The following is a 22,659-nucleotide window of genomic DNA, read 5'->3' as shown; positions in this document are numbered from 1 at the left end:
TTTGTACAATATCTATGTGTTACTGTATTTGATGATGTATTATGTACTACATATTAAAGAAGTTTTGGAACAGTTTATGGGCATTTCTTGGCCTCTGGAACCAAACTTATTTCTAGTATCTAACCCACAAATTATCTAGACTCCATCGTATGCACCTTAGTGTGGAAAAAAAACTAACCCTTCCATCCCTTGAAAATGATCTTTACATACAGTGTCAAAAGCTCAGGGATAACCACATCCAGCAGAGATGCTGTATTAATGGGTAAACCTACATTAGTATTCATGAGAGATAAGTTGTTTTTCTGAGTAATCAAAAATACCAAACAAACAAGGGGAGGCTGTTGAAGCTGGCAGTGGAGTATTCGGGTACAGAGATAACCTCACTATGGAGGGTATCAAAATATTCTGATGCATTTACTCAGTCTGGAATCAAAATATTGTGAATTATATGAGTAACTGTACCTGATTTCACTCAGGTTATTGAGGTCACCCGCCATTTATGGAGGGGCAGGAGACAGTGCACGACCAGCCCCTAGACTACCTGCCTCTTCCTACCAAATTTCAGTTCTCTGTCTTCTAAACTGTAGAAATACCTAATGACCATACAAACACAGACTGTATTTTATATACTGTAGAGTATAGATTTATTTTCTAATGGTAACGACACTAAAATTGGAAGACACTCAAGTAAAACGTATACGTATTCTAAAAAGTTACTTTAGTAAGAGTAAAGTACTTACTGAAGAAAAAAGTTACTCTCAAGTACTAGAACATTACTGAAAAGTTACAGAAGTAAAATAATGAAGTATTGATACTTCTTTCTTGTCCACCACTGCACTTTGATGCTATGCGTTGCATACTGTTTCCACACCGACACATAATGGATAGGCTAGTTTACAATAAAAGATTAATTACAGGTATTTTCTTAAAAAATCCACTACAGGTTGACAACCCTTTATCCGAAATTCCAAAAACCGAAAAGCTCTGAAAACCGAAAGTTTTTTTGCGGAGCATTTTTTTATTTTTTTATTTTTTTTTTTATTTTTTTTTTTACAGGGATTAGCCCACCCAGGCATAGATCACTGACCCACATCGGGGCCTGGGGGGTGAAAATGTAATAGTAATACTAATTATAATAATAATAATAATAATTATAATAATAATACCTGTAATTATTCATAGTAAATATTTTAATTAAAAAATACACCAAAATAAAATAATAATGATAACAATAATACTGTACAGTTAACCCTCACTTTATGCGGTCCCACATTCCGCGTTTCCACGTTTACGCGGTGCCCTGCCGGAACCCAGGATGCTCACATTCCGCGGTGCGTGTACCCCTTTACGCGGAGAGCGGCTGGCGAGCCGCGCCATTTTTGGATCCAAACCTCCCGCCATCCGCCATGTTGTGTAAGCTGCGCGAACATGGTGCGCACAAGGTCGCCCAGTCATCAAAACATTACCAGTTCTTCACCCGCCACCCACCACAGCCGGCCCAAGTCAGTGATAGTGACAATTATGGTGAGGATATGGACTTATATGGACTTTGGGGAGTTTGACAAAGAGGCCCAGCCATTTTTTCTACTAATGTAAGTGTTAAAAAACCTAATATTATTGATATTTCTCTTAATTATTAATTGTGTGTGCATACCATCAAAAAGTTAAGATAATATTTTTACTACAACATAGTTGTGTGTCGTCAAAAAGTGGAGTTTGGGGATCGGCCCGGACTCCATTTCAATTAATCCCATATGTTATGTTATTCACTTTACGCGGGACCCTCCGGGTTACATTAACCGCGTAAAGTGAGGGTTAACTGTATTAATAAAATAATAATAATAATAATAATAATAATAATAATAATTATAATAATAATAATAATAATAATAATAATAAAGAAATACAAGAATGAAAAAAAGATAAAAAGTGAGTAACACGACCTAGACCTATGAATTATTATTATTATTATTATAATTATTATTATTATAATTATTATTATTATATTTTCGCCCCCCAGGCCCCAATGTGGGTCAGTGACTTGTGCCCGGATGGGCTTAAAAAAAAAAAAAAAAAAAAAAATTCCGAAATTCCAAATGCCTCTGGTCCCAAGGATTTCGGATAAGGGATTGTCAACCTGTACCATAAATTATTCATTATTATTTTACAAACAATAAATCACCATACCAGACCATTGTAAGGGTATTCACTGATGCAGCACCTTAGGTGTACAGTATATGGCTAAGCCTGAACTTCATATGTCATCCATCAAGATCTCGTCCTGAACTATTTTGTTCTGTATTTTCCCTATTTTTGATGTCTCTTTAAGAAATATTCTATCGGCTGATTACAGTCTTCATTTACAGTATTACACCAAAGACCATAAACAAATTTAAATGAGAGTAAAAAAGTATAAGAAATGGAGAAGTAACATGTACAACTACAGTACAGGAAAGCCTCTGATAACGATGGTTCTACTATCAACGATTCATATTTAAGACCCTGGTTAATTTAGGACCCAAATCAATTTACACCATTATTTTCTTCGTATTTACGACAAAAATAGAATAAAAATTAAATAAAAACACATTTTCATATACGTAAATAATAACTAAATTCTGACATGTATTATACAAATTAAAAAAAGAATATTCTGAAGTGAAGCCATTAACAAAACAAAGCATTACAATTTAAATAAATGCAAATGACCTCTACATAAAGATGTATACTGTACTGAGAAAAGAAAGCAGCTGTGCAAGGTTTTTTCGACAGCTTTATTATTCGAAGGCCTAAACCATCAACTTCAGCTACACCATCAAATTCAGCATCAGCAGAAGTTTCAGCAACAACTTCAGGTTCAGTAACAATTTCAGCATCAGCTATGATATCTTTATGGAAAGCTGCAGCTTCAGCCAGAGTTGAACCTGATGACTTCGTCATCTGAGTAAAAACTCACACATCATCATTGGCTGTCCATATGTTTTAGACTTTACCACTATTGGTGAGTAGAATTTTTGTTTTACATTCGTAAATATTATTTAAAACATATATGAACAGTAATAAGTGTTGCTTTCATATTCATATGTAGAGAAATGACGATATGTTTTCACATATTCGCAATTACAAACGTTGGCGTTCCCAATCCGTCCTGCTTTTTTTCTTTACCATTAGTGGTTAGCTACTTCTATTGTTCCATTTATTAACATTAAATAACATTACCCTGTACTTAAAACAAACATATTTTTTTTTTACATTAATTTTACTACAGCTACAACCAGGGTCTTATTTTCTTCAGTTTCTTGTGTAGAACCATCGTCACGGGTGTAAACACTAACAAAAATAATGCCAACTCGTCTCCTCTTGTGTGTTTTAATATTCTACGTATTACTAATGAATTGTATTGTTCATTTTACATATACGTACAGTATAAACATTAATTCAACCAAATACATATTCAATTATAAACAATAATGAATCTTTTGTACATATTCTTAATAAGATAAATGACGCAATGTTTCCTTGAGTGCCCACATATACGTTGGCTTTCCAAATCCATCTGGAAGGGAGGGAAGGTGGGGGGGAGGGTTGGGACCGACCCAGCTGGCGCGAGTGTGAGGAGGGGGGAGGCAAGGTGGGGTACTTTGATTGACAGATAGTGTCGTGAAGAATATTTTTTTTTTATTAACTGAAGATATTTGTTTTAGCTCATAAAATTCATACAAATTACTCGACCAGAATATAATTTACATTGCTGGAATTCTTACAATATGATGATCATTTTGAATATAAACATCATGGATTTTGCATTAGACATACAAATTTTAGATCTAATGTAATAATTTGGTTTACACAAAGCAAATATTTTATCTTTTGTGCAAAATATATGAAGTTTACATTCAAAATATTCCCTGACCTGCAAGGAATCCAGAAATGTCAATTATATTATCCTAACTTTAGTCTGAGGTATTATTTATTACTAAACGTTAAAATCTAGAGTTTTCACCCAAACATTAATCAGAGAGGTAGGAGCTAGTGAGCTGGGAAGAGGGGGGAGGGGGGATTTGAGTCCATTATTTGAATGGACATTAACCTGGCGACTGTATTTCTCTTAAATATTAATTGTGTGAGCATACCATCATAAAATTTAGATGTTATTTTTACTACAACATAGGTATTGTGTCGGAAAAAGTGGAGTTTGGGGGTCGGGCCAGTCTCTATTGGAATTAATCCCATATGTTCTGTTGTTCACTTTACGCGGTTTTCACTTTCCGCGGTACCCTGTGGGTTCAATTGACCGCATAAATCGGGGTACTACTGTATATATGTATATATATATATATATATATATATACATATCAATTGATATATACCTTAAGTCTGTAGGCTTGCACATAAAACTGGCCAAACAGCACAATGAAACTAGACATGTACACCACTAAGGCATACTGCATCCACAGGGGGAAGTCACATCCAACAACAATTGCTCGGGCACCTAGCACTCCTGCACTAGCAAACTGAATCTGCAAGAAACATAATATTTTTATGATTACATCTTAATATTAGCCTCTTTCATGTTGGGGAGGTTATCTAACAAAGAAAATGCATCTGGAAGCAACAGCAACAACAGTGATGCAGCAGTCACTGTTCCCTATGTATAACTACACCTTACTTTGCATATTAAAGGTTGAGAACTAATATTTCTAGCTTGTAAGTGAAAGCACTTGGACTCCTGTTTGAATATTAAACTATTGTGAGTACATATCAGAGGACTAGACTATCACTAAAGGTAATGAATGCCCCGCCAAAAATTTCTGGGTCAAGTGGTGAAGACAATATGATAAATAACACAAAGCAAGATATTTACTAAACTCAGTCTATGTATTAGTGATAACAAGATGCAAGCCAAAAACTAACTTCAATTAGCATAATCTTTCCTAAATTATTAATTACTTGCTTAAATTCCTAAGTGCATCTAGATCTTTACCTATTTAACTAACAATATTCAGTACTAAAATAAGACAGGAGGTTAGTGGCCCTAAATCATGTACAGTATTCATGATTCTGTAATAATACATGATATACTGATCTGCAAAATGCTTGTCCAGTTATCTGCAAAGGTCAACACATTTTAAAACCTAACCTGACTACCCCATCAGATGACATTCAGTATGTTTACAATAATCAGTACAAAGTCATTTTGCCTCTGCTTGGTCTATTCAAGCCTTAAACTCAAAATTGCTCTCTGGATATTAGCAGAGGGGTATAGTGCGTTTTTTCTCAGCTGAGAAAAGATGCCCCGCCCCCTTCTCAAGACTTACAGCTGATAGGCGGTTTTAAATTTGTCCAATTTCGTCCTGAAGTAATGATGTATTTCTAAATGAGTTTATTCATAATCGTTGGGATGACCGTTTCTGAAGAGAAAGATGTTTAGCTAAATTATATAAAGATACATACATTCATTATTTCAAACATAAGCACGTAGGAAGTTTATCAGAAGCATTATACCTGTACATGAATTAACTGTTAAACTCTGGTAGCAAATTCACGCTTTTGGAGGATGCATTTAATATACCCTGTATAGTACTTATTTTTACCCACAGTAAGGCATACTAAGACAAATTACATATTATTAATACTACATTATGCAAAAAACTTGCATTTTAAAACATCAAAATCACATTGAAATATTTACATGGCCGTCAGCAGAGGCGGGAAATATGACTGCGAACAATTCAAATTTCCCGCCTCAACTGATGGCCGTGTAAATATTTCAAAGTGATTTTGATGTTTTAAAATGCAAGTTTTTTGCATAATGTAGTATTAATGATATGTAATTTGTCTTAGTATGCCTTAGTGTGGGTAAAAATAAGTACAGTAGAACTTCGATATAAAATGAGATACGTTCCAAGAGAGGTCGCTTTAAACCGTATTTGCACTAAATCGAAGTGTTGTTTCAATGGAATAATTTAGTTTGGTACTTGAGAGAAACACAAAATACTAAAAAGACTGAGAGTCTACCCAGATGCACCTCAGCCCATTTCCTAAAATAAACAAAACATTGTTTTTTGTAGTACGGTATTATGTTAAAACAAACACTCATAAATCAAAACAGTGAAAATTATGCGACATGAAATGGTCTGTTTACTAGTGATCAGCTGATGGGAAGATGGGAGGCAGAGAGGGAGGTGTGGTGATCTATTTGACAGCTGATGCCAAGGTCTAGTGCTTATTTATTTGTCTGTCTTTATGAGTGACTAAGTTTTTCTCTTATAAAATGTCACTAAACTGACATGGGAGAATATAATTAACATTGCTGGAATTCTTATAGATAGTGATTAGTTTGAATATATACATGCTATAGTTTGCATTAGACATACAAATTTTAGTTCTAACTTTATTACAAAGGACTAAAATTTTTATCTCGTGTGCAAAATATATGACGTTTATATTCAATTTATTCACTGTCTTGCAAGGATTCTAGCAATGTAAATTATATTCTCCTAACTTTAGACTGTGATATTATAAAAGGTAAAAAATGGAAGCCCATAACCACCCAACCCTGGCTGGGAAGATTGGAGGGGGGGGAGGAGGGGGGGAGGAGGAGGGAGGTGACAGTGACATGTTTGACAGTTGGCACCGAAGGTCTAGTGAAGTATTTATTTGTTTATTTTTGTCCTTTAGATTGAGTTTATGTTTTATATTTATAAAATGTTACAGAAGTGACCAGGGAGAATATAATTTACATTGCTGGAATTTTTATAAGATAGTGATTAATTTGAATATAATCATGCTATAGTTTGCACTAGACAAAAATTTTAGTAATTATTTAGTACATTATTTTGAATACATGTACAGTACAGCTTTGCCCTTAGGACAGTGCAGCGTGCCCAGAGAAACATTAGGCACGAATTTTAAAATATGATGCGCCAGATTGACTCGCGCAAAATAGGAAAGAGTCGCTTTAAATTAAAACATTGTCCTTAATTTTGGGTGTCGCTTTAAATCAATAATCTTAATTGAATCGCTTTAAATCGACATTCTACTGTACAGTATATATTAAATGCATCCTTCAAAAGCATGAATTTGCTACCAGAGTTTAACAGTTAATTCATGTATTGTATAATACGTCTGATAAACTTCCTGCGTGCTTATGTTTAAAATAATGAATGCATGTATCTTTATATAATTTAGCTAAACATCTTTCTCTTCAGAAACGGTCATCCCAACGATTATGAATAAAGTCATTTAGAAACACATCATTACTTCAGGACGAAATTGGACAGATTTGAAACCGCTAATCAGCTGTAAGTCTTGAGAAAGGGGCAGAGCATCTTTTTTCAGCTGGGAAAAAATGCACTGTAGTATATATGGTAATGGGTAACACTACAGGACTCCTTTCCCCAATTAAATGAGGAGAGGAAAGTAAAGTTCCACTGGCAAGAGACAAATAGAGTAACTGAGAGGGCAAAATGAACCCAAAATTCCATTCCATAACCAAACAAAGATCAGGCAACTCATGTACTGCATGAACAAGCTTGCTGATAGACACCCTATGGTTCCTATGTGACTGGGATAATATTCCAGATACCCAGTAAAAACCAAAGAACATATAAAATAGTATCCTTCCAAACTCAACAATGGTGAGTCAGTTACCAGAGACCGAGAGCTAAGTGTACTACCACCACCACACAACTGCAATTGCTGCTACTGCAATCCCACGCCAAAAAGAGGAGAAGCCAAGTCAACAACTCAGTTTTCAGCTTACCTAAATACCCAAAGGGAGGATGGTGTGATGTGAGTCTCCCAATCAATATTTGCAGTTGTTACTGAATTGAAATTTAGTGTCAGTCCCTCACTTATAACTATCTGTAGATATCTGGTCAAAACCCAGGGAGGCAGGTTAGCATTAAGATCAGTCTTTGTATATGCAGCTGTCATTTGTACAATAAAATTAATCATGATGCACATAGTCTCAGAGTTCTATAATGATTAGTAATAACTTAAGATGTGGTAATGAATGATTTACTGGGAGCTTATGCATCGTATTCTCCTCCTCAGAACTGATTGTTAATAAAAGAGCAACAACTACAAGTTTAGCTATTTTTTGGTAGTATATTAATCACTTACCAGTTGAATACAAGTGATGTGTTTCTTCCACCATAAGTACTTCTGCAAGGATGGACCAAATGCTGAAAGGCCATAGTAGGCATACATGATTACATGCACAAAGCTGTTCATCATGGCGGCCAAGAAAGCTGAAAATAATTCAAATACATCATTAATTTTTCTTTTAAACTCAATTGAGGATTGATCTTAAAATCCCTTTTTCTGAACGAGCCTGTAGTTAGGTGGCTCTTATATAGTAAATGGCATCTGTGCACCAAATCACAGAGTCAAGACTTGATAGACCCTTGTCATTGATGGCTGTGGACTAGTCCAAAGAATGTCCATCCCTCAGTCATAACTACAGAATCATAGTAAATGGGGAGTTGAAAGAATAGGTTACCATTAAAATTAAAAAAGTAACTGAAACTAAGCCTACCACAGCAGGTTATGAACAATTCAAGGTAAGTGATAGGTCATGATATTAAATTTCAGGTGCAACCCCCCATTTGGTTTCCAGGCATCTACTGCTACCCCAAAGGAGAAGGGAGGATATCCAAGCCATATAGCAATAGCCTCCATAAAAAATAAATAAAATTGGAAAATCACTCCACAAAATTCTGGCTTTGAGAACAATTTTCTGAGGGGCACATTTTCTGGGAAATTCTGAGAACATTTTCCCAGTACTCGGAAAATTCCGGTGATGGGTTTTTTTTTTTTCCATGTTTGAGAGATGAAAATCAGGTGCATTTTCCGGAAATTCCCAGACAAATTTTCCGGGGAAGGGGGGACATTTTACTGGGTTTGAGAGATGATGTAATGCACAATTTCTGGAACTCCGAGAACATTTTTCCGTTACCCGAAAATTTCGGGGACGAGGGATTTTTTCCGGCTTAGAGAGTGTGTCGTCTCATTACCTGGAAATCTCTCATTCCCGGAAGTGCTCGGCACCAATTGTTCCGCTAAACATAACTTGTGTTCTCAATGACACCAGTGAAGAATTCCTCTCTCTAGGGATGTGGAAGCTGGCAAGTTTGTCACAACAGTAATGTTTGCATATTAAGAGGACAGAAAAATAGCCTCTGACCCTAATGTAATGAGGGATTACTGAACTTACTGAGTACTATATTGGGGAGTCATACATATATAATTGTGCTAGAACAGTCTCTAAGAAATACAGTACTGTATCTCAAAAAAGTATCTGCCAGGGTGGGTCCGATGACTTCCGAAAGGCTACATGCAACTCATGATGTCCCGGGAAGGTTGGTATGAATGGCTTTGTGGCATACTGATCCTACTGCATTTAGTAACTGAACATCATATTAATTATGACACAATAAATACACATTGCATTACTTATGTTAAACTACTGCATATACCAAAGTTAATGCAAGTCCTAATATCAATCACCTGTGGTCTCATAATGTTTCACACAGTGTGGACAAATACTTTTTGAGATACTGTACAACTTTTCATCATTTGAGATAATCAAATTGATATAGAAATATATACTTACAGGAACCCCCAGCTACCCATTTGATACCAATCCACCATAGACAGAACATGGTGGAATGATGATAGATGTGAAGGAAGGTAAGTTGATTTGTCTTCTTACGCAGGATGAAGAATAGTGTATCGGTAAACTCAACCAGTTTGGAGAAGTAATACCACCAAAGTGCTGCTGCTATCTGAGAAGCACAGTACAGTACAGTATAATCATTAGTTATTTACATCAAGTTCAGAACAAGCAAAGTGCACAAAAACATGCAAAATGCATATCTAGAACCTATAGGTCATCAGCATACATTGTGATGCCTCCATGAAAGCACCCCCTGATCAGTCATCAGTCTATCCTGCCCAGGGAGTTTGACATGTGGGACATCACATGGTCCTGTCGGATTAACACAAGTGCAGTTTACAGCCTTTCACTTGGTTAACAAATGTCAATGCAAAGTTCTAGACCACTGGGCAGAGGCCCAGGTTATTTCTCATCCTTGCCTATATAGAAGGCTTGGTCCATTAGTTAACCTGCTGTCTCAGTTCCATATACACCTCCCTTCCATTTGTCATCAGCACAGACCTTTTGTTGCAGTACAGTACTGGATTATACTGAGTAGCGTAATGCAAGCATCTGACCTAAATGCTGGATAAGAACACTGATGTGAGACCCGGTTATTTATTGGTAGGAGGGTCAAGAGATTCACCATCAGTGCTCTGTTGTTCAATTACTACTGAAAGACATGTACAGTACATATAATGTACATGACATTCAGGTTCTGTTACGATCTCAGTTTTGCTAGCTCATTTTGGTTTGGCAAATTAATCATGTTTTGTATCAATAATAGACAATAAAGTCAGCATGTAAAATGTGCCAAAAGAAAGCCTCAACCATCATTTGCTTAAAGATTATTATACTGTATACAGTACAGGTTGTACCTCTCTAGTCCAGCATTCTGTAGTCTGGAAACTCCCGTGGTCCGGAACGATTTTAGTTTGTCCAATAGGTAGATAGGCAGCTTTCCTTTCTTTTCTTTTTTTTAACGTATCTGAATTATTACTATTATTATTACAGGAGTATTAAATTTTTGCTCCTCAGGCCCCAATGTGGGTCAGTGACCTATGCCCGGGTGGGCTAATCCCCTTAAAAAAAACAAAAAAACAAAGCCGCGGGAAATTAAGGTTTGTTTACATCCGGCAGTTCGACTGCTCTCTCTCTCTCTCTGCTTGTTGATACAGAGTACAACATTTAACCCTTCAATATATATGAGCAGTAAATAAGTGTTGCTTTCATATTCTTATGTAGAGTAATGACGATATGTTTTCACATGTGCGCACTTACATACGCGCAGTCTCACTTTTTTTTTACCACTAATGGTTAGCTACTTATATGGTTCCATTTATTAACATTAAATAACATTACAGGTACTTCAAACAACCATATTAATTTTTTTACATTAATTTTACTACAACTAAAATCAGGGTTTTATTTTCTTCAGTTTTATATGTAGAACCAATCAGTCACTGGTTTTGTAAGCTTTAACATAAACAATGCCGGCAGCCGTCTAGTCTCCTCTAATATTCCACGTATTATTAATAAATTGTAGTATTGTTAATTTTGCACACACAAACATTAATTCAATAAAAAAAAATTCAGAAACATTAAATTAAATATATATGCACAGTAAATAAGTGTTGCTTTCATATTCTTATGTAAAGTAATGACGATCTTTTTTCACGTGTGTGCATGCGCACTTACATACGCGATCTCTCTTTTTTCTTTACCATTATCGTTAGCTACTTCTATTGTTCCATTTATTAACATTAAATAACATTACTTAAAACAACCATATTAGTTTTACTACAGCTGCAACCAAGGTCTTATTTTCTTCAGTTTTATATGTAGAACCAGTCAGTCACTGGTTTTGTAATCAACGAAAACAATGCTGTCTTATTTCCTCATGTGTTTTAATATTCTACGTATTATTAATGAATTGTATTGCTCATTTTGAACACATAAACATCAATTAAATAAAAAAGACATTCAGTAATAAACAATAATGAATCTTTTGTACATAAGAGAAATGACGCTGTTTACACGATTATGCACGTCGACGGGTCGTTCAAACCCGTCGAAATTCAAGTTTCCGCTGTCAAAATTTTTATTTATTTATTTTTTTGTGTTCCAATAAAATACGTTAAGAATTAAAAACTCACGAAATTTGAGAAGCTACTATATGACATTTAACCCTTCAATATGTCTTCAAAGAGACCATGATGCAGAGAAAGTGGTGCTAGTGCTTCCAAGCATAAGCACAAGTCACTATCTATCCAGGAAAAGGATGAATTTCCATGGTCCGGTACTGGCCAGGTCCCGAGGTTGCCGGACTAGAGAGGTACAACCTGTATTATCAAATACCTTCCTTGGCTCAATGAACAAATTTATGTTAATCTTCCAAAATACTTTTTGAGTTGCATCACAAGATAGGGATTCATTCAATTGCTGGATAAATGTGTTTATCAAAGCTATAAATGGCATTAAATTGACAAAAGAATTACTGCTCAAATCTTTAAAATTGAGAAATTCAGGCTGTTAGTGGCTCTATCATGGGAAATTTATAATTAATTTAAAAAAAGGCCAACATTAAAAAATTATCAGTTTATTAATAAAACCAAAGTCTTCAAATTTTCCCTCCGTTACCACCTCCACCAACACAATTCCCCTCTTGATAACCCCCACCCAAGGCCATAAAACCCTACATCATCACCTTCAACTCATCTTTATCATCACCATCACAGTTCAAGTTTACCATCATTACTAGAGTAAAGGTAAGTTTCATAATCTTAACAACTTTTTGGTCAAGAAAATAAGGTTCATTTCACATTCATAATACAGTACATGTAACCTTTTCTCAGGAAAATAAATACACTACAGTATAGTCTGGATTTACGTGGTTTTTGTTTACGCGTTTGGTCATTTATGCGGCACCTTGCCAGAATGAAATGTTTTAATTGCGCGGTAAATTTCATCATTTACGTGGGTGAAGTATAATTTGTTTACTGTATTTACTGAAGATATTTGTTTTTAGCCCATAAAATATATAATTTACATTGCTGGAATTCTTATAAGATGGTGATTATTTTAAATATAAACATCATAAAATTTGCATTAGACATACAAATTTTAGATCTAATTTAAGAATATTATTACAGAGCAAAAATTTTATCTTTTGTGCAAAACATATGACATTTATATTCAAAATATTCCTTGTCTTGCAAGGAATCCAGCAATGTCAATTATATTATCCTAACTTTAGTCTGAGGTATTATTTATTACTAAAAATGTAAGCCTACTGTTTTCACCCAAACATTTCTCAGAGAGGGAGGAGCCAGCGAGCGTGGGAAGAAGAGGGGGGGGAGGGTTGAGTCCATTATTTGAATGGACATTAACCGGGCGACTGTATTTCTCTTAAATATTAATTGTGTGTGCATACCATCATAAAATTAAGATGTTATTTTTACTAAAACATACTTATTGTGTCGGAAAAAGTGGAGTTTGGGGGTAGGCCCAGCCTCTATTTCAATTAATCCCATATGTTCTATTATTTCATTTACGCGTTTCTCGTTTTACGGGGACCTCCACGGGTTCAATTGACCGCGTAAATGCAGACTATACTATACTGTAATACATAAACAATGTACTGTACATGCACATTACTTAAGGGTTCAGTTTGGCAAAACAGGGTGACAAATTTGGAGCTGATGTCCCTAAAACTTATTACAGTATCCCCCATTAGACCAAAGTTTGCATTTCATGGCTTTGTGCTTCAATGGGATTTTCATGAAAGTCAAGGTCCTGCTGCAGTACTGTACAGTACATGTATACAATTCTTTACTTTTGTAATTTTTTTTAAGAAAATTCTGTTTCATAGATGTGCACAACTAAACTGAACATCTACAAATCCTGAAACACAGTACTGTAACTTGTCAGCCCTGTCAACCCAACAAGCTCACCACTGAGTTTACATTGTATTCTACCAATGCAAATCAGGCCAGTCTTACAATGTTTTGGCTGTTTAACTGTACAGTAATTCAATGTACAGTATTACTGCAATGTCAGAAAAGATGTTTTTTTCAACCTTTTTTTCTTTGAGAGTAAAATAAGAAGCTTAAATGAATAATTAAAGTAATATAATGTAAGTGGGAAAAAAATCAAGTCAGTTTGACTTTTAACATTTACAGGTAGTTCTGCTATAACGCGATAATTGTGTTCTTGTAAAATATCGTGTTATAGAAAATCGCGTAATAGAAATAACAGGGCTTATGGAGAAAATAGGGTTAGGTGCAGATTACTCGAAATCGAAAAAATTTAGTAGTTAGCCTAACACAAAGGATAGCACAGTCTAAATAAATGTTACATTCATATCTAATAATGAAATCATACAGTAAATGTAACACTTTACTTGATGGGGGAGAAGGGTGATTTTGAGGTTGATAAAATCGAGCTTCTCTTCAAGTGTTATATCCTTTCTTTTACGATCATCACCGGGAATTCTATCACCAGAACGCTTCTTGTTGATATTCTTCTTTACTATATTCACAGTTAATACAGTGGGGTATGCTATAACGAATGGATCCTACTACGAATATTCCTATAACGAACGGTTTTACCTATAAAATTGAGAATGCTATAACGAACGAAACTCCTACAACGAACATTATTTAATTTTTTTCTAATTTATTGTTTTTTTATTACAAATATTAATGATATTCTTTATTTCAGGGGTTTAGATGCATATTTATGCACTTTTTTACAATTTTTAAAAATTTATATTATATTTTTCAGTGTTAAGTGGTTGTATTTGGGGGCCTGGAACGGATTAATCCTATAACGAACGAATGCTATAAGGAACAAGGTTCTAGAACCAATTAGATTCGTTATAGCATACCCCACTGTACCACAAAATTGGAGAAAGAGTAAGCAAAAATCGCGTTATAGCAAGCAAGCGTTCGCGTTATACAAATATCGTTCCTAATTCATAAATCGCGTTAGAGCAAATTCGCGTTATCAAAACACGCGTTATAGCAGAACTCACTGTAAATAAGTAATTTGCCAAAACACTTACCCTCATCTCATCAGGATTTGTGGAATAGTCAACTGGCTGACAGAACCAACTGTACTGCAGCCTCACAGACACCACTGCCAGCTACAGGAGAAATAAGGTTAACAAAATATATTCAATATTGAAATACAGTACTGAAGGAAATAAAAAGCTACTTAACCTTATGGCTAAACAATCCAAAATTTTAATAGCTACTTCATCCACCACATTATTTCCTTTGACTAGGATGGCAACTATTTTCCTAGGTACCCTCACTCTCTGCACTGCTTCACTTTTCACCATCAGGTAGTAAACTTAAGCTGTGCTATGTACAATGATACTTGGAATGTTAGCAGTACAGTTCAAAAGCAGATTTTAAAAAAATAAATAAATAAGAGCATTACATTTACCCAAATGGCAAAAAAAAAAAAAAAAAGTCTAAAGGCGCAATCACACACCTCAAATATTGATGGGAATCTACAAATCCAGCAACTTTGTCTGTCACAACAGACAACACCCAGTCACCACAGGGACAGTTGACACTCAGAGTAGTCCACAATTATCACTGTTCAAACGTTGTCAATTCGGACGATTCTCCATCACCCACATTGATCTTTGAAATTATAAGGTATTATTTCAGAATACAGTATTCCCTCACCAACCACAAGGGTTAGGTTTCTTTTTACTGACCTGACCTGATGCAAAGTCAGGTCACCCATAGTATATAACATGGGTGGCCAAACCACAACTGGTGAACCACACCTTTGACACTTATTGTGCGACTCGCAAAAATATATTTGCTGAACTCCTTTTTGCATCATAATCAATATAAAAGGTGCCTGTAAACAAGAAAAACATTAGAGGTTTATATTTATAAACTGAGAGGTCACTGGATTAACCCCTACGTGGTTTGGGGCGTAGATTAACGTCCACTAAGGTAAGGAAAACCCAAGTTTATTGATTACGTTAACGTCCTTGAAATTTTTTTAATTCCCGCTAACTCTATGAGCTCTAGAGCTATAAATAAACAACTTGAGTTGTCTGGCATACACCCCTGCAGGCAATCATGTGACAAGGCTTCGTGTTTCTTGGCAACATGTCAGTACCTTCGCCTGTCCCACTCTGTAAGAATGTTGTCATGATCGTGCTATCAGTGACGCCAAAATAAACTCTATTGTCTTTGATGAAGATGCTCCTTGTGATGCTGAGGAGCCATTAGGAACAGACAGTGATTTGAGTGATTCTGATGATGTCAATGACCCTGACACCATACACATGAATCCATCATCAAATGCATCACTCCATCACCCACAACATCAACCCCAAGACCAGGATGAGGCTCCACAAGCCATACTGTGTCACAGACTACACCTCCAACATGCTTCTGGTTGACAAGTCTGACAGCGTGATCTCCAGTATAGATTGTGCATGTAAGACCATGAAATGGTTCAAAAAACTATTCTTCCATCGTTTGGAAATGTCCCTTCTGAATGCACACTCTTCATTTAGTGAAGACAGGTAAAAAACCTACACTCCACGAGATTTCAATGAATGTGGTAGGGCAGCTTTTGGAGACCAATGCAGTGCCTCGTCAGAGACCTGGATGTGGTAGTGAACTCCCTTTGCGACTGACTGCTCAACACTTCCCTTCAGCGATTCCTTCCACTGGGGCATAACTGTATTCACAGAAAAAATGTCATGTGTGCCGTACGAGTGAAATCCGCGCCAAAGCAAGCAAAGACACTTGCTATCAGTGTACTCAGTGTGACGTTGCTCTGTGCCCGATTCCGTTTTCAACAATACCACATCCTTCAAAACTACTGAAGCACAGAAAAGATTTTAAAAAATAGTGTAAATATATTAAAATTTTCATTATTTTAGGGAACTGTACCAACAGAACATGATGTGGTGGTGGCAATGTGACAGCGTATTGGTGGTAAAACTGCACTGTATATATTTGTGCCTTACCCGAAAGCATGTGTCATGTGTCGACTCCTAAAAAGTGCCTCAGTGAATAATATCTACATAATTGAGGACAATAAATAGTAAAATTATAGTGTAGAATTATGTAAATGTAAATTGTTTTGTGTAAGTGATGTCTGACACTCACTGCAGCATGTTTGCTGTGCAGCAGAGGCCTCTCTCTATGTCGCATTCCATTTAGAATTGCCACATGTAAGTGGTGTGTGTGTGTGTTTGTGTGTGTGTTTTTAATCAACGGTTTATTGAAAAAGTTCGGCAGACCGAAGGCTGAAAATATACAATGGACAAAAATGACTTACTACATACAAAGACATGGGATGAGTGGGTCATTTAACAAAAGCTTTCATTACTGTGTGAGTGTGTGTGTGTGTGTGTGCTTGTGCATGTATGTATGTATGTGTGTGTGTATGTGTGTGTGTGCATGTGTGTGTGCAGGTGTGTGCAGGTGTGTGTAAGTGCAGGTGTGTGTGTGTGTGTGGACTTGGCAGGTTGTCAAGTTAGATTGTCCCTGTGGCTACACCCCCCTACCAGGCCAAGCTGTGTTATTGTTATTTTTCAATTTGTATTTTGGGTAGATATACGTAATTTTATTAATTTTTTACTCTGTTATACGCACACAATCGTTCTTACATAACATGGAAAAAAAAGGTCAAAAACGTAAAGACTAAAACTTTCTGATGTCCGCGGGAGTTAGCCCACGATCGTGGGAGGGGGGAGCACAGTCTCCCGTGCCCTTAATGAAACAATTGCCTAATGGCAATACAGTAATTTTAATTTTATCTTATTTATTAGTATTTTTTATCAATGCCTCACATTTACAGAGGAATACATTAGAGCGTGGAGGGATAATAAAGCCACACTAATCCGCGGATATTTGAAATTCAATACCGCGGTTGACACAAATTTTTGTTCCCCAAGCAGCTAGCCCACCCATGCACTTGGCATGTGGGGACGCATCCAAACATTGCGCAACTTCTTGGAACTGCCAAAAAAAATTTTCCCATGCCCAGAATGGAGAGGTTTGGAGTTATTTTCTCAGAAATTTTCAAGAAAATTAGCCAACTTTTCATTCTCGGAAACTCGTTCTCATGCCTGGAATGGAGAGAGTATTCCCAAAAAAATTTGGCTCAAAAAGCAATTCCAGCCATTCGAATTCTGGGGACCAGGGATTCTGGCTAATGGAAAGATTACTTGCATATACTTCATAAATTATCCTCATTTATGCCCCCAAATTTTCTTCATTTGAAGCATTTCTTCTGTATTACATGCATGATATACAAGCTAAAATTATAACAGTACTACTGTATTGTTTTTACTAAAATAGAAATCAAGATGAGATCTCAATTGACACAACAAAACAGTGATGTGGGAATCTGATCTTCAACTCTACTTTTTCAAAGTAAATACAGATTCTCCAGCTATGAGTGGCATCACTTGGCATATTAATTCCTGAAATTTGGCTTTTCTCATGCGCTGAAAATGGTAGAATGATTGGGAGTTTTCTTGCACTATATTATGGTAAATACCCTTGCTGTCTCTTCTTGACAGCCAGAAACATACCCACATGCCTTTTTTTCTTGTGTTTAATCTTCTTTAACTGACCTGTATATGTCTTTAAGGCAGTGATAGCCACTGCAGTCACATCCGTGGTTGCCTTTGCTTGTTCTGGTTGCTGAAACGGACAGCAAGACTATACGTTGGCTCTTTTGTGTGTGTGTGACTACTGGGTCAACGAAATCGCCAATTTACTGCCTGTCGATGAAATAGTTTCAATGATTTTGATAACAGAACATGCTAGTGTGATCGCGCCTTTACTTACATGAACTATAACTTAAGGTTCATAAATAAGCAAGATAATAAGAGCAAGAATGCTGATATTATTCAAAGAAGAATTACCTTTTATCAACACCAGTAAGAAGAATTAGTAACGACTGTCTGGGAGTAAACATGAATATGAACAGTGAAGTAACTGTAAACTCACCTCAACACCAATATAAAGATTCAGTAACATAACAGCCAGGTTGTAAATAATAAGCGGGATTCTCAGTTGCAATGCTGGCCTTGATGCCATTATTTTAGGTCCAATCTTCACCATGGTGAGGTAGGCTGTCATGAAACCCAACGTGGGAAGTGGAGAAGACATGAGAGGCCAATCCTTCACACGGTCATCTAAGGGTAACAAAACTTTACTTATTACAACCGATTGTAAATATACCAGCAATTTCTTACATATTTTGTATCCATTACAAAGTATTTCTGTAACCTTTCACTGCTCAGCTCTATAGAGAAAAAAATATAAAAAAGCATATAAATCATGGCTCCTAATAATTCAAGGGTTACAAGGAAATGAAGATGAAGTAATATAGTACTACTGAAGACAATTTAGTCAAACCCCAAAAATTTCCTGAACTTACAAGAGGCTTTCACACAGAACCTTAGCACTAAAAGACTCACATATTGTGCCTCACACCAAAGTGCAACACTGACAACATACTGTCTGCACTAGATGTTGTCACGAGAGTGTAACAGCACCTTTGCTTTATACAAATACACCCAAATGAATAACACTAAGTTATTCATATGTTATTCATGACTAGATCACTTAGGTTGCATCTATCACAGGGGTTGAGCTAGGGTTAGATGACTTAATAAACACCTGCTCGCCAGCTCTCTCACGCCCAGAAAGGAGCAGTTCACTTACAACCACTGGACAGGGAAGCTAGGCACTTAAGTGCTATCTCTAAGTGTTATTCACAACACTTCCCTGGAGAGAATTAACAATACATCCTCTCAGATTGTAGTACCTGTGTATATATGTACCTGCTTCAGAAATAAAACAAAAAATGCCAATTAGTGTTTACATCAAGCCCTGCCACTAAGAGTTCCAGAACTTAATTAAAACAATTAGAGTGATACCAAAACAGCTATCACAAGAAGGCCATTGCCTGAACTTATTGGTAGAAATCGTTTCATCCCCTCCATAGCGAGGCTCAGTCCGCCATAAATTGAGCTGTACATCTGAAAGTGAAAGAAGGCTTAAACAAGGCAAGCATATTTCACCAGCATCAGTTATTATATGAGCACCATACTGTGGTGATACTCTTTCGTCTATTGTTATTAAAGTTAACTTTAATAACAAAGCACAGAGTTGACTTGAGGGTAGACTCGCATTTTTTCAAAATTTCGTTGTCTTGTTTCTGATTATTTGTGAGAGGATTTTCCCATTATTATTTATTTTAATATTTTGTGTCTCCATTTTAATTTTTTTTAGGGGATTAGTTCACCCGGGCACAGGTCACTGACCCACATCAGGGCCTGGGGGACGAAAATATAACAGTAATAATAATAATAATAATAATAATAATTAATAAAAAAAAAAAAAAAATATTAAATACAAAGAAAATAATAATAATAATAAAAACAAAGGACCATAAAAAGAAAAAAAATTAATACAGTTAACCTTCAAAGATCTGGATCTGGGAAATCTGAAAGATTCAGACAAAAAATTTGGGGGTTCTGGGCTAAGAAGTTTCCCGAAGAAACATTCACAAACCAGAGCAAAGAACATTTTAAGCCAGTGGGTGCTGCTTGACCTTTCAGTTGCTTGGACACAGGTGCCCGAGGAGGTGGGAAACATAAACAGAGTTGACAATTGTTGTTTGCGGGAATATTATTTCATTCACTCTAGTGATGATACAATGTTTCTTATTGTGTTATCATAGGTAAATGCAAGGTTTATATATGGTGATTTGTTTATCACTACATTAGTACTGTATTTTTGGTGTTTCTTATATCATTTATTATTCACCGGAAAATCGGCTTTTCCGGACAGGAGGTCCCCCCTTTTAGTCCGAGGGTTCACTGTAGTGAGAAACAATATACGTACTGTATATTGTGTTGTCAGTAGTAAGAGAAACAATTGAGACCCTGCAATTAATTGTAAATGAGGCAGAAAGACAGATCAGCAACCTGGGACTTGGTCACAATTCTTGTGATGCCATATGGCAGCAGGGTCTACCCTTAGACAACACATTATGCTTCCAATATCTTCCCAAGGGGTAGTACCTCCCTGTTTGGTAGCTGCCTACTACCTACTACAATACAGGTAAAATAAATCACTGTCTCTAGAACAAATGGCTCCCTGTCCCTGCCGTGAAAATTCCAGCAGCTTTAAAACTACCCTTAGACATTCTTGGGTACATCCCGGGTGTCATCCGCAAATAATCGAGGTACACGAATTAAAAATCCCCGAATTGTCAGGGCATGCTGTACAGTACAGTACTTAAAAAAAATACTTTCACAAATTCAAATATAGTCACAATTTCTTTGAGAGAGAAACCAAACATATTAACAAATATTTTAGTACAGTGGTCCCTCGGTTAATGAACACAATTGGTTCCACAGAGTCGTTCGTTAACTGAAAACTTTGTAAACCGAATCTATTATTTCAATGGGATATTGGGTAATTGGTTCCAACTCACAGAAAAGTACAGTACATACTAAGTATAAACAAAATTGAGTACAGTACTGTACACTTACTTTGAGGTGTGTATGTAGAATGATGCTGGTTGATGATGATGATGGGAATTAAAAGTGGGGGGTGGAGGAGGAGAAGGGAGAAGAGAAGGAAGTGGGGGTGGAGAAGGGAGAAGAGAAGCATTTTACTGCTTCTTGGAAGGCGAGTCACCTTCCATAATAATGTCAGGAACCTCTGGACTGACTCAGTACATTGGTTCTAATGCCTTCTTCATGTTTCTTAATAATTTCTTGTTTCACTTGAATTGAAATTGTCTTTCTAGATTTCTTTGGACCCATGCTTGATGCAGTAATTTCACCAATAAAATTTTAAGTTCACTAGCTGTAATTAAAGATTATTTTATCTAAATAAACACTGCACTATATATTATCATTATGTTAACTAAATTTCAGAATGACCAATAATTTTAATGTAAAAATGTAAAAATATTCAGAAGACCAACAAACTCGATGTTTCCTCCACTGTAAACAAAGTTAAACAGAGAAGCTTTGGCGGGTGAGTCATGCGGCTGATGGGCGCACAAAAACTAGTTCCCTGTACTGCATATATAATCAAGATGTTAAATAAATTTCAGAATGACTAATAATTTTAATATAAAAAATAAAAAAATATTAAAGAGCACAACCTTCTTGATATTTACTCCACTGGAAATGAATGTAAACATAGAACCGATTACTGTATTGGCGGACTAGCCAATCAGCTGATGAGCACAACAAAACGTGCTTCTCGTAAGGCTTTTGTTAATCGAAGTTTTGTTCGTTAATTGAACTGAAAACCCTTATAGGAGCTAATTTGTTAAACGAAATTTCGTTAATTGGACAGTTCATCAACTGAGGGACCACTGTACAGTATATGGTTGGACCAGCTGTCTTTTCAATCAATGAATATTATTCCTAGGGCCTGGCAGGTAGAACTCTCTACTCCTGACACCTTGTTTTATTGTATTTTTCATCTAATAAATTATTTCTGTCTTATATACAGGTATTGAAACTCTCCATTACCCTACACTGTTGCCAAAGGGAGAGGGGAGAAGGTAGGTGGTAAAGTGAGGCACCGCCTTTGATACAGCTTTGCCTTCTATGCTGAGGTTAAACATATAATACAGCTACTCCTCGACTTATGACATACACGACCTACGACTACCCGGACATACGACCACTTCAGTCGCACCAAAATTTTGTCAAATTACGCATTTTCGAGTCCCAACGTTAGTGATTGCGCTGTGTACTGACAAAATTTTCGTTTGTAATTCACTTTAAAATGGCTGGCAAGTGAGAGTTTTGTGGTGCTGAGAAGAAAAAGAGACCCATTTTAGATTTTCTATGTACTGTATTATTTAAGCATTTTTGACTTACGACCTGAAATTGGGTCCCTAACCCCGTCGTAAGTCGAGGAGGAGCTGTATATCGAATTATCTCAATTATTGAAGAAGTTATA

The 22,659-nt window shown here is 36.1% G+C and overlaps 1 protein-coding gene across 4 annotated transcripts in view; it reads right to left on the bottom strand.

The window, feature by feature from the left end:
• LOC121862340 (elongation of very long chain fatty acids protein 4-like) overlaps positions 1-22,659 on the bottom strand; it is a 43,707-nt gene that overhangs the window by 6,641 nt on the left and 14,407 nt on the right. For all 4 annotated transcript variants that reach the window (XM_042360559.1, XM_042360557.1, XM_042360561.1 and 1 more), the window contains 5 exons: positions 18,667-18,854; positions 14,727-14,807; positions 9,620-9,791; positions 8,128-8,255; positions 4,371-4,520 (listed from right to left, as the gene is read on the bottom strand). In XM_042360559.1, coding sequence (XP_042216493.1) covers positions 4,371-4,520; positions 8,128-8,255; positions 9,620-9,791; positions 14,727-14,807; positions 18,667-18,854 — 719 coding nt within the window. The remainder of the gene's footprint in view (positions 1-4,370; positions 4,521-8,127; positions 8,256-9,619; positions 9,792-14,726; positions 14,808-18,666; positions 18,855-22,659) is intronic.

The sequence above is a fragment of the Homarus americanus genome, unplaced genomic scaffold, assembly GCF_018991925.1.
Source record: "Homarus americanus isolate GMGI-L3 unplaced genomic scaffold, GMGI_Hamer_2.0 scaffold31037, whole genome shotgun sequence".
Lineage (NCBI taxonomy): Eukaryota > Metazoa > Arthropoda > Malacostraca > Decapoda > Nephropidae > Homarus > Homarus americanus.
This window is presented reverse-complemented; position numbering and strand designations above follow the sequence as displayed.